This window comes from Pteronotus mesoamericanus, unplaced genomic scaffold (genome assembly GCF_021234165.1).
Source record: "Pteronotus mesoamericanus isolate MK-2021 breed Mesoamerican mustached bat unplaced genomic scaffold, CSHL_Meso_final scaffold_533, whole genome shotgun sequence".
NCBI classification, from domain to species: Eukaryota; Metazoa; Chordata; class Mammalia; order Chiroptera; family Mormoopidae; genus Pteronotus; species Pteronotus mesoamericanus.
This window is the reverse complement of record NW_026555320.1, coordinates 6,068,018-6,081,504: the sequence shown is the minus strand read 5'-3', so window position 1 is coordinate 6,081,504 and position 13,487 is coordinate 6,068,018. Positions and strand designations below refer to the sequence as shown.

The 13,487-nt window shown below is 53.3% G+C and overlaps 1 protein-coding gene across 1 annotated transcript in view; it reads left to right on the top strand.

The window, feature by feature from the left end:
- Positions 1-457: 457 nt before the first annotated feature.
- The window catches only part of ARL8B (ADP ribosylation factor like GTPase 8B), a 35,159-nt gene continuing 22,129 nt past the window's right edge, over positions 458-13,487 (top strand). The window contains exon 1 of the mRNA XM_054594524.1: positions 458-747. Coding sequence (XP_054450499.1) covers positions 625-747 — 123 coding nt within the window. The 5' untranslated portion in view covers positions 458-624. The remainder of the gene's footprint in view (positions 748-13,487) is intronic.

The following is a 13,487-nucleotide window of genomic DNA, read 5'->3' as shown; positions in this document are numbered from 1 at the left end:
ATAGGCTGCACCTTGCATTTCTCCCTTGAAAATATTTCCTGGACATTATCCCGTGTCCGTTTATAGAGAACTTCCTCGTCTTTTTTATAGCTGTATAGTATTCCCTTTCAGAGACACACTATAGTTGATTTCATCAGTTCCCTACTTCTGGCTTCCAGCTTTCGCTATTGCCACAAATGTAGGACAGGGATTTTTATGCTGAACCCTCGAGTCCTGAAGTCTTTCTGCACGAAGTAGACCGTCCATCAACAATCGTGGAAAGAGGAACTAACCAACGCTAATGAGCGAAGAAGGGTGCGAGTAGCAGAAGGGAACCCAGGGCAGGCCGGGCCCGCGGTGCGGCGCGGAGGCCCCAGCAGGTGGCGCTGCGGGCGGCGGCCGTGCCTGGTCGCCGCGCCTCGCCGCTCTTTCCGCGGCGCAGACGTCGGCGCGGGAGCAGCGTGGGGGGGAGGGAAAGTCATATGACCCGCTCGGCTTCCTGGCCCGGCTGCTGCCGCCGCCCGCGTTCGCCGTCGCGCCGGGGCCCGAGGAGCCGTTGGGGGGTCCGGGCCGAGGCCCGCTCGCGTGGAAGTCGCCGCCGTCGCCCGCCTGCCCGCGCGTCCGCCCCGCGTCCCGGCCGCCATCATGCTGGCGCTCATCTCCCGCCTGCTGGACTGGTTCCGCTCGCTCTTCTGGAAGGAGGAGATGGAGCTGACGCTCGTGGGGCTGCAGTATTCGGGCAAGACCACCTTCGTCAATGTCATCGCGGTGAGCGGCCGCCCGCCGGCTCGCCGCTCCAGGCCGGGTCGGGCCCAGTCGGGGCCCCTCCGCGGGGCGGGGGGGCGGCGGGGGCGGGGCGAGTGCGCTGGCCCCCTTCCCCGGCCCAGGGCCGGACTAGCTGCGTCCCGCGTACCGGCAGCTGCGGTTGTCCTGGACGCGGCAGGGACTCGGGGAGGGTGAACTTGGCTTGTCACGCATTTAAAGCGCCTGTGGGGTTGGGGCTTCCCTGCCACTTGCTCTGTCGGTGCCGCCAAAGGGTTAACTCCAGCCTGTCACTTTTGCGAAGGGTGGGACTTGGCGAGCCCGTCCGTCCTGGGAGAAAGGAGACTTGAGAGGCTCCGTTCAGTCGCCGCTCCGGGCCTGGAGCCCCAGCGCGGGCTCCTTCCTGAATGGCATGCGCAGCATGCCCTCTGTCATACGGGTGCGGGTTCCACGCGTTCCCCCAGAGAGCGAGATGAGTTGGTGGCTGCTGCGCTGACCCGTGGAAGCTGAGGACAGTTCCCGCGTATCCGCAGCCGTGCCTCGCGGGTATTGAGCCGGCAGAGAGGGGCTCAAGTGGGAAGCAAGACGGATCTGTAAGAAAGTTAACCACCTTGACAGACCGGGTGTGGGGCGTTCCTTACCAGAGGAGGGAAGGGACAGGGCTTATTCGAGGCCCAGGGCGTGGGTGTCTCAGGGGTGGGGAGGGAATGGTCCCAGGAACCCATATGCAACATGCTGTTTTGTTAAGCAGTGACTGAGTGCAAGGATGATTATTAAATTACGGTTGTCTAGTTGGTTGCGGGAAGAAATGAGTGGAAGGTTCTCCTCGTCAGTCTATTTGGAGCCCAGGGGTTGCCGTGAGTCAGTCTCAGCTGGTAGGGCTTTGTCCCGAGTTTGGGACTGTTGTCAGGAGAGGTGGCCGCGCCTCTTCCACCTTTGGGACGGCGGCTGGGATCCTTCTGTACCAGCAGGCCAGCCGTCGGACGGGTTCGGCTGCAGGGATGATTCAAACACAGCTCCCGTGTGGGAGAAGATGCCGGCCGCGTGACTCTGCGTCCCCGCGCGCATGGAGAAACAGGAACAGGGAAGGCTGGGAGGGGGCGAGATGAGCAGAGACCCAAAGTTCCGTTGAAGAATGTTGCCTGTAAGTTCATTTTCCCCTTTGGCTCTTTTCTTAATACGACCTCCCCTCCCCCGCCCTTTTTTTTTTTTTTTTTTTTTTGGCCTGAAATGGCTGTGTGTCAATAGGTATGTAGGGTGGAATGTGCATCTGACACCGCCAAGAACAATAAGCAAAAACTTTCGGCTCAGGGCCCATGTTAGGACTTGTGAGTTATGTGGAAAAGGTCCGCGTCAGTGCCCGGGAGCTCGGTAACTGCATTTTCTGGTATTTCCTTGATAGAAGACTTGGAGTCTCCCTGTAAGTGCATCCGCTTGAGAAGATAAACCTAATTTGTCGTGTGGATAGGCATGTCATACAGTCGGTTGTATTTGTTGCAGAGGAGTAGTTGCGCTTGGGAGGCCTCAGCAAAACTCTAGTGAGTCTTTGAGGAACTCAGAACAGTGTAGCCGAACGTGAAGAGCGTGACCTCTGAGGCCGAGCAGCCCTGGGTTTGCCATCTGGCCCTGCCACTTTGCAGCCTTGTATCCCCTTTCGGTCTTTGCTTTCTCATCTGGTAAGTGGAGATAATAATAGGTTTCTCAGAGGCGCTCAGAGGAGTAAATGAAGTGGCCTGTGCAGTGACTGGCGTCCTGCCCGCCCAGCGAAGGGCCGGGCAAGGGAGTTCCCTGGGGTCCCTTCCTCTGCTGCGTCTCTGTGTGATGCAGCCTGGGCCGTCCCGGTGCGTTTGCGGGTTTAGGAGAGGAATCGCGTTTTATCACCGCTCCCCCCCTATCATTTTTAAAAATTAGATTATTTTTTAACAACAAAAAAGCTGGGAAGCTGTTGAACTCAAAGTGTACCAGTGGCTCCGCTGTTACTTTAGCAGCCTGTTCTTGAACCATGACGGCGTGCATAGGTGTCGTTAGGGAGAAAACCGGGGCTGCGACTGGCTGTGTGTTGACTAAGATGCTGGGGAAAAAAGACCTCAGTAAATGTCTTTTTAAAACTCAGACTACAAACTAATCTGTGATCCTCGTAGATGACATCCGAGGAAGAAGTTTGTAATTAAAAGTGGTTTTACAGACTTTCAGATAGAAACTGTCCAGCAAAGTGAAGTTAGCATTATCTTTTTAAAAAGTCCGTTGTACTGTTTTTTTGTATTTTGTATTAAATATGTGTTTTTTAGACTCAAATAAAATGTGTTGAGCACTACATACCCCTTTTATTTAGATTGAATAAGTAAGTTCCCAGGTACCAAAAGCTTCAGACGAAGGCAGTTTTCTTTGAGTAAAAATCAGTTCCTTTGTAAACATCAAATTAAAGTGTGTCTATACCTTCTGCCTTAAAAGTTTAAAAAAATATAATAGATTTGTTTAACTTACTCAGATGGTTTGTGAAGCTCAAATACTTGTATGTAAAGTTTGGTTTATTCTGAAATTAGGCAGTTTATTTACAGAGTGTTTCACTCCTAAAATTTATGTTCTCGTGGTTTTAAAACTGAAATGCTACTTCACTTTACCTGACGTTTTACGTGGAGGCACTTGACGTACGTAGTGTTTGCGTTGCTCTGGATGTTCAGAAAGAAGCTCCTCCAGCCTTCAGTGTTGGGAGCGGCGTCGGGTCGAGACAATGCCTGTCGCTTAGTGTCCTGGCAGTTATTGTGCAATAAACCGTGGGCCGTGTGTGTGGCATATGTTGAGCAATCTTTAGCTTTAACGAGGCTTTAAATGGGCTCTAGGGTAATTACTAAGAAATGTTTAACAGGATCTACCAAAATGCCACAAGTTTTATAGATAGACATTGTGTATTTTTGAAATGAGTAGTTTTGTAAAAATTTGTTTACAGGTTTATGAAGGGTTGATGCCACAAAGGTTAATCCAAGGAAACTTTCTTACTGCTGAAAATTAAGGAAAGGTAATTTGGGAAGATTGTAGAAATCTGAACCTAGATGATTTTTTTTTTTAAAGATTTTATTTATTTATTTTTAGAGAAAGAGGAAGGGGGGGAGAGAGGGGAAACATCCTTGTGTGGTTGCCTCTCATACACCCCCTACTGGGGACCTGGCGCGCAACCCAGGCATGTGCCCTGACTGGGAATTGAACCGGTGACTCTCTGGTTCACAGGCCGGCACTCAATCCACTGAGCCACACCAACCAGGGCAGTATTTTTTATTTTATTTTTTTAAAAATTTGTAGAAACCTCAATGAAGTGGTGAGGCCAGGAGACCCAGAAAGGTAAAGTGAAAGTCTTCGTACCACAGCGCTGATGAGTCGTAGAGACGATGTTAGAGCCCAGGGCTGGAGCACTTTCTCCTTTTCCTGTCAGCCTCTGCAGAGCCACTTGAGGTTAGAACCACAGAGCAAGTCTTTTTTTCATAGATAAGTATGCTCCTTGTACAAGTCTGGAGAGCAGTATTTCATTATTTGGGGGTAAGAATGGCAAAAACCATTTTTAAACAAAATTTGCCATGGCTCATGCCTGAAGTTGAGCAGGCCTGAAGCTTGACTGCAGCCGCTAGGCTCCCAGCGAGGAGGGTGTCCGATGGAGCCGCTGCGGGGGCTGTGCGCGGCGTCCTGCCCAGGAGCGTCTCTCCTGGGGCCCTCGCTGCTGCCGCCCCCCAAGTCCCATCCTGCCATTTTTCCTGTGCAGGCCTGAGACCACCGACGCCCAGCGTGCCCGTCCATGGGCGGTGGGGGCGCAGCGCTGCGTGCTGCCGAGTGGACCCAGATGTGCCGCAGCTGAGCACGCGCACCTGTTAAGCCTCTCAGAGAGAGTGGGGGGTTAACCACTGTCAGCATTTCAAAAATGGTTCCTTTTGTCTTTTTTAAATGTATGTATCCAAACACCTTTCTTAAAAGTTTTGAAATAGTATTTATTATGTGTGTATCCTGATTTGTTTTCTTTTAGTTCTGATGCATGCCTTTTTCTTCATCTAAAACCACTTTTTTATCCATTTTTTAAGGCACAGTTTCTTTTTTCCAGTCTTATTGAGAAACAATTGGCATGCATCACTGTACAAGTGGAGGGCATCCAGCATGATGCTGTGAGGTGGTGACCATGTTGGTAATCATCTAACTCCCAGGTTCTCATATAGATACAATAAAAGAAAAGAAAGGGAAAAGTTTTTCTCCTTACGAAGAGAACTCTCAGGGTTTACCCTCCACAACGTTCCTGTACCCCACGCCGCGGCGGTAGCCGGGGCTGTGCAGCGCACCGCACTCCTAGGACTCGCTTATCCTGCTGCTGGGAATCTGTGCCGCCGCCCGCCTTCCTCCAGTCCCTCCCCGCACCCCCGCCCCACCACCCGCTGCCTCTGAGAGCCCCAAGTCTGATCCCTTTTTCTAGGGGTGTGGCTTTATTTGTTTTGTTTTTAATATTTATTTTTAGAGAGATGGGAAGGGAGGGAGGAAGAGAGAAACATTGATATGTGGTTGCCTCTTGCACACCCCCAGATGGGGACCTGGTCTGCCACCCAGGCATGTTTCCTGATCGGGAATCAGCTGGCGCTCAGTCCACGGAGCTGCGCCAGCCAGGGCTGCTTGTTTTGGTGGTTGGATTCCACGTGTAAGTGAGATCTTACAGTCCTTGCCTTTCTCCGAGTACTTCACGGAGCACAGTGCCCTCTAGGCCCGTGCGGATCGTTGCAAATGGCAGGACCGCCTCGCTGCTTGTGGCTGAGCTAACACCCCGCGCGCCCTCCCCGCCACAGCTGCTGTGTGCGCGCGTCCATCCGTGGGACTCGCAGCTGGTTTCCGTGTCCCGGCTGTGGTGGCTCGTGCTGCCGTGATCATGGGGGTGCAGGTACCTTTTTGACTTAATTTTCATTTCCTTTGGATATATTTCCAGAAGTGGGATTTCTGGATCACGTGGTCCTTTTACTTTGGCTTTTTGAGGGTGCTGTTTCCCACAGCGGCCTGCGCCGGTTTGCAGCGCCACCGACAGCGCGCGGAGACCCCCTGCCCACACCCAGGCCGTGGCCGCTCTGTCCCCCAGGCCTTGCGGCTGAGATCGGGGTGACGGCCGTTGTAACGAGTGTGAGGTGGCATATCTCATCATGGGTTTAATGTGCATTTCCTTAGTGGCTGGTGATGTTAAGCAACTTTTCATACATCTGTTGACCTTTCATATGTCGTCTTTGGGGAATGTAGATTCAGGTCTTTTGCCTGTTTTTTAATTGTCTTTTTTGCTGCTGGTGTTTTGCTATGGAGTTGCATGAGTTCCTTTAATATTTTGGTTATTAATCCCTTGGCAGAGACATGGTTTGCAAATATTTCCTACCATTCTGTATGCAGAGTTTTCCATTTTGCTGTGTTGATGGTTTATTGTGCCAGGCAGCAGCTTTTTAGTTTGATGGAGTCCCACTTGGAAATTTTTTATTTTGTTGCTGGAACTTTAAGTGTCATACACGCCAAAATTCTATTTTGTTATAGGTGCTTTGTGGTTCCAAGCTCACATTTAAATTTTTAATCCATTTTAAGTTAATTTTTGTGAGTGGTGTAAAATACAGGTCCAGTGTCATTCTTTCACAGGTTAATATAGAGTTATCCCAGCATCATTTATTGAAGAGACTGTATTCTAGGCTCCCTTGTCAAATATCAGTTGGCTGTGTGTGCCTGGGCTTATTTCTGGGCTCTTGATTCTGTTCCATTGGTCTGTGTGTCTGTTTTTATGTCAGTATCTACCACACAGTTTTGATGACTATAGCTTTATAGTATAGCTTGAAATGAGGAACTTTGTTTTTCTTTCTCAGGATTTCTTTGGCTATTTGGGTCTTTTATGGTACCTTACAAATTTTAGAAGACGGCTTTGAATGCCTTCATGATTCATTCTTTTACAGCATATCTGTGGAGATATCATGATACATTTGGTCATTTCCTCATCATTGGGCACTGGGTGGTATCCAGGGTTTTGCTGTTGTCCATTAATGGCCTGCATCTCCTGAGGATGGGCTCCATAGTTGGCCTGACTGGGGTCAAAGGACATGAGCGTATTTCCTGTCAGGTGGCCAAGTTGCTCCCCGGGAAGTGGTCATTCTCACCGAGAAGGTCTTCTGAACAGGTTTCCCACGTGAAGTCGGACTTCAGTTAAGCACTTTGTCCTTTGATATTTTTAGGGCAAAACATTGAGTTTTGTTGGTAAGGTAAAACACAGCTGCAGTACTTTAAAACTGTCATAGTAGACACCGCTCCGTTTCTGTGTGCCGTGTTTTAAGCAGCACCTGTTTGTGTTTCAGCAGCTGCCAGGACGGGAGCGTGTGGAACTGCAGAGCGGCTTCCCGCTGTCTCTCACTAACCCGCCGGGCGAGCCGCGCAGGTGTGGCTCGTGTTCCCCAGCTGTCCCAGCCCAGCTAGTCCGCACTCACGGGTGCACTGCACTCGGAGTTTATGCCCCGGAATCCTGGCATATTTCCCTGTGTCCTTACCGTGTGGGATGCTGCTTTGTTTGGCATGGGGGTGTTAAAAATACTCTTTTCTAAATCAGAGCCTAAGAAAATCTGCTAAGTAGACCATTTTTGAGGCTATAGCATATGTATGAATTTTTGAAATTTTGTAACTTATCATTTGTAATGATAAAAGTTGATTCATGTTCTTTGAGCTTATATATGAGAAAAACCAAGGGAAAACATTAACCTATTTGGTGAATAGGTCAAACTTAAATGATAATTCACGACATTTAGTTTTTCTAGGATGTGACACACCAAAATCGAAGTCTCTAATGGAGTAATTTGAAATACTCTTTTCTTCAGCTTTGAAACCAGAAGCCTCGCCCTGACGGGGTGGCGGCTCACGGGGCTGGGCGGCAGCCCTCACAGCGGAAGGTCGCCGGTCTGAGTCCCCGGCAGGACTCACGCCCCGGCTCTGGGTTGGCTCAAGCAGCTGGTCGATCTCTCTCCCCCCTTCCCCTCGCTCTAAAAATAAGTAAGATCTTTAAAAAACGGTAAAACTTTTTTTTTTTTTTTTTTTAAAGCTTTACTTGGACATTTTTTGAGGGATTGCAAAGTCAGGAGACACAAATTTGGGCAGAAGCGCCAACTGTATTCTGGGGGGAGAATAGGGCAGGGTCTGTGAGGACATCAAAGGGGGCCGCCTCGGAAAGCGCTGTGGTCAGTGCCGGCAGGCGGGCGTCTGTTCCCGGTGCTCTGCTGTTCACTGCTTGTGTCTGTCCTGGGTGGAAATTGTATTTTTTGATAAAGCTTGGTGGTGCAGACCCAGCTCCAGGAGCTGTATCGGAATGTGGCCATTTCAAAAGTTCACAAAGTTTGCTTCCCCCGGGAGGCAGGGCTGCGCCGAGCTTCCAGGAGGAGTGTACAGTTGTCCTGGCACCATTTATTGAAGAGACTGTGCTCTTGGCTCCCTTGTCAGATACTAGCTGGCCGTGTGTGCCTGGGCTTCCTCCTTCCTCTCTGCCTCGGGCTCCGGCCTTGGCGGCACCCGCTCCAGCTGCTGTTTTTCTTTCCCGCACACGGAAGTGAGATCATCAAGTATTGCCTTTCTCTGTCTGACTTCACGTCGCTTAGCCGTATGTAGTTTCTTGTAACAGTGAGGCGGTCCTGCTTCCCTGTGTTACCCTTCTCGGAACACACGAACGTCAGTGGGTGTGAGGGCGGCAGATGCTGGCGAGGCTTCACGTTGCCTGCGAAAACCAGCGCCACTGAGGAGGCGGCGAGGGAGCCAGCCCTGGGGCTGCGCGCCCGGCGGGGAGCGTGGGGAGCGCGGTGCTCAGGGTGCGGGGGTCTCGCTGCCTGCCGGGCGCGTTAGCACCTGGCGCCCCTTCTCCCGCCCATGGCCCTCGTCACGCTGTTAGACCCCGGCTCGGGGGGTGTTGTCCCAGCTCTTCTTCTGGGCCAAGTCAGTCGCCCTCTGCTCTGTTTATAGTGTTTTGCTTAAAAAGTGTATGTACGTGTGCCACTTACTTCTCTGTCTCTACTTCTGGACTGCAGACTTCCCTGTTACCTGTGCCTGCTGAGTGGAGCCGTGGCCCCGACTCAGCAGCTGCTCCGGGACAATTGCCCTGGTGGGGCAGAGCGGCAGGGGGTCATAGTCGAGCGTGTGGGGTCAGGCGGGGCCGGGCCGTGTTTGGGGTCCAGGCAGGAGTGTGGGCTCCAGTTAGAAGGCAGGTGCAGCGGACCCGCCCTCCACCCTCAAGTGAGCCCTGAGGAAGGATTCAGTTTCACAGGGTCATGGGAGGCTCCTGAGCTCCGGGACAGAGGTGTCCAGGCCGCCAGGGACTGGTTTCTGGTTGCTGAGGAAGGGTTGCAGGCACCACAGGAGAGACAGGAGTAACAGGCCGACCTGCGCTGGGACCGCGGCAGGCGGCCGGGGGGTCTGGGCGCCCCGCTGATGGACGTGCTGGTGCGCTCGGTGCGCCTTCCCCGGGGAGCGCGGTTGTCGCTGCCGGCCTTGGCCCGGGGAGGAGGGGCTGGGGTGGCTCTGAGCTGGTGCTCGCCACACGGGCCCGTGGAACACTCGCCTGGTGTGTGTCTGCGACCTCTTCGTTGGCCGCTGAGCTGGCCTTTTGTTGCTCCTGCTGAGCAGCCCCCCATTCACTTCAAGCCTCCCTGCAAGTCAGGATCCTTGCTCATCTGTCACCAAGAAGCCCCCATGCCTGACGCGTTACAGCTGAGTGAAAAGTAACAGGAGGGCTTTGAGGTTCGGACCTGGGTTCAAATCCCAGTCTGGCCACTAATGTAGCTGTGTGTGTGACCTTGTGACCTTGACGTCAAGCTTCCTTGTCCATCAGTGAGGCCAGTAAGGTGAATGGTGTCATGGTGCTGTCATCACCATTCTTGTTAATCGTGCCAGTCAGCGACACGTGTCCTAGCTGATGGTGATGATGTGGTCCTGATACAGTGAGCGCGTCTAACTGGCCGGCGTCCGTCGCTGCCACCCCTTCCTGGGCTGCTGCTTCCCTGCCAGGCTCCCCACCGGGCTGGGCTGCTAACGCGAGGGGTTGTAGACAGCTGCTGAATAAACAATGATGTTAGCATCTGGGAGGCACCGCAGTTTGGAACCTGAGCAGTGGACAGTGACTCAGTGTTTCATGGCTGTCCCTCACTCAAGAGTTCACGCCGATGGGGCTCGTGGAGTGTTTGGCGTTCCTTCGGGGACACCCAGGGAGAGCCAGGCATGGCAAACGGCCCTGACAGGGAGTGCGTGCAGACCGCGGCCTTCGAGGCCCACGCCCCGTGCCAGCGAGACGGCGGGCGTGGGAGCAGAGAAGCGTCTGCCTGTGCGTGTAAGTAAACAGACAGCTGGAAGAGGGGCCGCGTTCTAGGCTTAGGTTTCTTAGGGAATTAGTAACTTTGATATTTCAAAGAGTGGACAGTGGCACAAATGTGTCGCGGTGGGGGTGGCACGAAGCAGCCCGCCTGGCGTCACTAGTGGAGGAGACACGGCTGCCCACCTGCAGCAAAGGGCTGACCAGCTAAGCCCGGGTTTCCACGCAGCCTACGGCCAGGGGCCGGGTTTGCCTCCCCCAGAGCCACGTTTTGTGTGTGTGTGCGTGCTGCCGCCAGGCTTGCCCCCGGGGACCCCTGGGCCCGTCTCCGGAGGCTGAGGCGGGAGGACTGGTGCTGCGCGTGGGGCAGGGCTTCTGCAGCGCCACTGGCCCTCCAGGTAGAGAAGGGAACGGCTGGGCGTCCGGACCGCTGTGGTCCTGGGCTGTGTCTGGAGGGGTGTTCACATCTCACACCGAGGGGCTCCGAGTAGCAGCGGGAGTCATGGCTAAGTTCGAAGCTAGGAGGCCATTTCTGGCTAACTTCTCAGTAACGTCTCTGACATTTTAATTGCGGCTCTAGATAGCTAGTAGTGGATGTTACGGTTTCTGTGAGCAGTGAGGTGCATTTCTCTGAAAGTAGAATGAGGCACTCAGGATTGTGTCAGATGTTCGTCACCAATTGGATTTCTTTGCAGCCCAAGGGGAAAAAGAAAAAAACACTGTGTAACTTCCCTTAAAGAAATGGAGCTGACCAGGAAGCAGGAGCAGCTGACAGGCGGCGTGGACCCGGGCGTCCTGACCGGGCAGCTCGGCTCCTGCAGGGCTCCCAGAAGCCAGGGCTGCCGCTGGCCTTCCCGCTCACATCTTTCGAGGGTAGCAATGGCACAGCGCCTTGGCATCCCTTCCCATCCCTTCCCATACGAGGCGCAGTCAGCTTGTGTTCTGCGCTCTGGGGACCACGCATTCGTGGTTTTTAAAGCAGTACTGCTCTGTGTGTGCGACAGGAACTGAGCCCCCCGGCCGATTTCCACACAGGTTATTCTTGCCTTTCATTCTGTGTCTGGTGAACCCTTGAGGGTTCCAGGCTGCTTAAAAAGGAGCCAGGGCTTCGACCAGAAGGGAACGGACACCCTGTGGGAGGCGGCTGTGCTGCGAGGAGCCGCGCCGGTCCTGGGGCACCAGGGGACTTGACGGGTCCCGCCAGCGCCCCGGGGGGAGGCTGCGGCACCCGCTCCCCCGCCTGCACCCACCAGCTTTCGGTTGAACAGAACTCCCAATCTAGACAGTTCAACAGGTGAGAGGCGTCCCTTCGTCAAGGACTGTTGTTTCCAAGTCACGGAATAAGGAAGCCCCTCAGCTTGTAGAGCTTGGCTAGAACTTAGCTTCAATTTTCCAGCTCGCAGTTTGCTGCTCTTATTTCCTGTGACTGCCCTACATCGTTATACTTGTTTGGGGATAGCGTATCAAGCTTTCAGATATTGTAAACTATTTTTTTTTGGTATCAGGGTGATACTGGAGTCATAAAACAAGTTGGGAAATGTTGCTGTTTGTCCTGTTTTGCAGAAGGAATTATGTAGAATTGGTGTTATTCCTATTTAAATGTTTGGTTGACAGAACTCACCCGTAAAGCCATCTGGGCCTGTAGATTTCTTTTCCCAGAGACTTAAAACTACTAATTCCATGTTTTTGTTCTGTTTTGTAGCACTCAGTCACCTTCTGAAGCCTTCGGGCCCAGTCCCGGCAGGGCGCTCGCCCTTCACGCCCGGAGCGCGGTCCCGGGAGCCGTCCCTGGCTGGCGATGGCGACGTGCGGTGGCGACCTGCGGGCGTCCTGATGTGGGCGTGTGCTTGTTGTTTCCCCTGGCTGGCTGTGGAGGGTTTTCTGATTCTTTATATGTTCAGTTATCTCAGGCACTTGGAATGTTCCAAGACTTGGGTTTTGCTGAAACCCCGTGGAAAAGGCCGGCTTGCCGCCCGCCTCGCACCGGCAGGCCGCTCTGGGCTTTGGTTCTCAGTCAGTCCCACTTGCTCATCTCGGTAGTGCTGGTTGCGTCCCTCCTGCTCATGCGCCACCCTGGGGTCAGCAAGGGACCCGGCTCACAGTCTGCCCCATAGTTCTCAAAGCCTCTGATATGTTGTTCGGGGTCGGAGCCACGTCACATTTTGGGGGTGAGCCCAGGCAGGAGTCTGTACACAACTGAACGGTGTCCATTTCTCTGGATTCTTCCTTTATGCATTTTCCCGATGCCGCCTGGCCCACAGCCTCTCCCCACCCCTCCGGGCCAGTGGTGGGGGGGTAAAGACAGAAAAGAACCAAGAGGATTCCTCCCTCTGTCTCCCCCAACCCCCCCCCCCCACACACACACGCCCAAGCATTTTTGGACCAGTTTCTATGATAAGAGAGGGTTTTCTTCTCTCTAGGTACTTGCCAGGCCCTCGGTGCTCAGAGCTTCCCGGGTTGGTTTTGTCTGGGGGCTGCGGCAGGAGGAGGAGGACAGACAGAGGGGATTTCTCCCACCCTCTCAGTCCTGCTGTGCCCCCCCCCCCCGCCCCGACACACACATACATGCTGCTCAGACCAAAAGGGAAAGGCTGCTCTTGGAGATTTTCCTGTTCGTGCCTGGTATACGAGGTCTGTGCAGGGGAAGTGCAACTATTGTCAATATAACAAGAATAGTTTGCGTGACATCGATGTAACCTGGCAGCCAAAGAGAGTGGACTGGAAGGCACATGTGTGAACAACAAGGACTTCACTGTACTAGTCAGTGGGGGCGGTAGGCACCATTGAGCATGGGTACTGTGTTGCCGTCGCATTAAAAATGAGTGAGTAGAGCTATGAATCTGCATCAAATTTTGTGTTAAACTTGAACATTCCTCCACGGAAACTATGTGGATGACTCACAGGCCGCAGCACTGGGCAGCTTCATCAGGACAACACGCCTGCTCACGCATCACCTCTTGTGCAGAGTTTTGTGGCAGAACATCAAGTCACCCAGGTGACTCAGCCCACATGCAGCCCAGACTTGGCGCCCTGCAACTTCTGGCTTCTCCCAAAACTAAAACACCTCTGAGAGGGAAGAGATTCAAGAACACACGTCAGTGAGGTTCAGGGAAGCACGACAGGGCAGCTGGTGGCACCTGGGAGAGCCGTGTGCGGGCCCGAGGTGCCTGTTTTAAAGGGGACTGAGGCGTCACTGTCCTGTGCACAGTGGTTCTTGTATTGTGTGGCTTTCTCAGTAAATGTGTCTGTTTTTCATATCACACGCCTGGCTACCTCCTGGACAGACCTCTCCATTTGGTGACTGGGCAGCCTTTGAACTCAGGCTGGGAGAGCAGGAGGAAAGGGGGAACCTGGGCAGCGGCACCAGACTGATGTGAGCTCTGGTTTCCTTTTCTAACCTGCCCGCTGCCGCTCACTCTCGGAATCC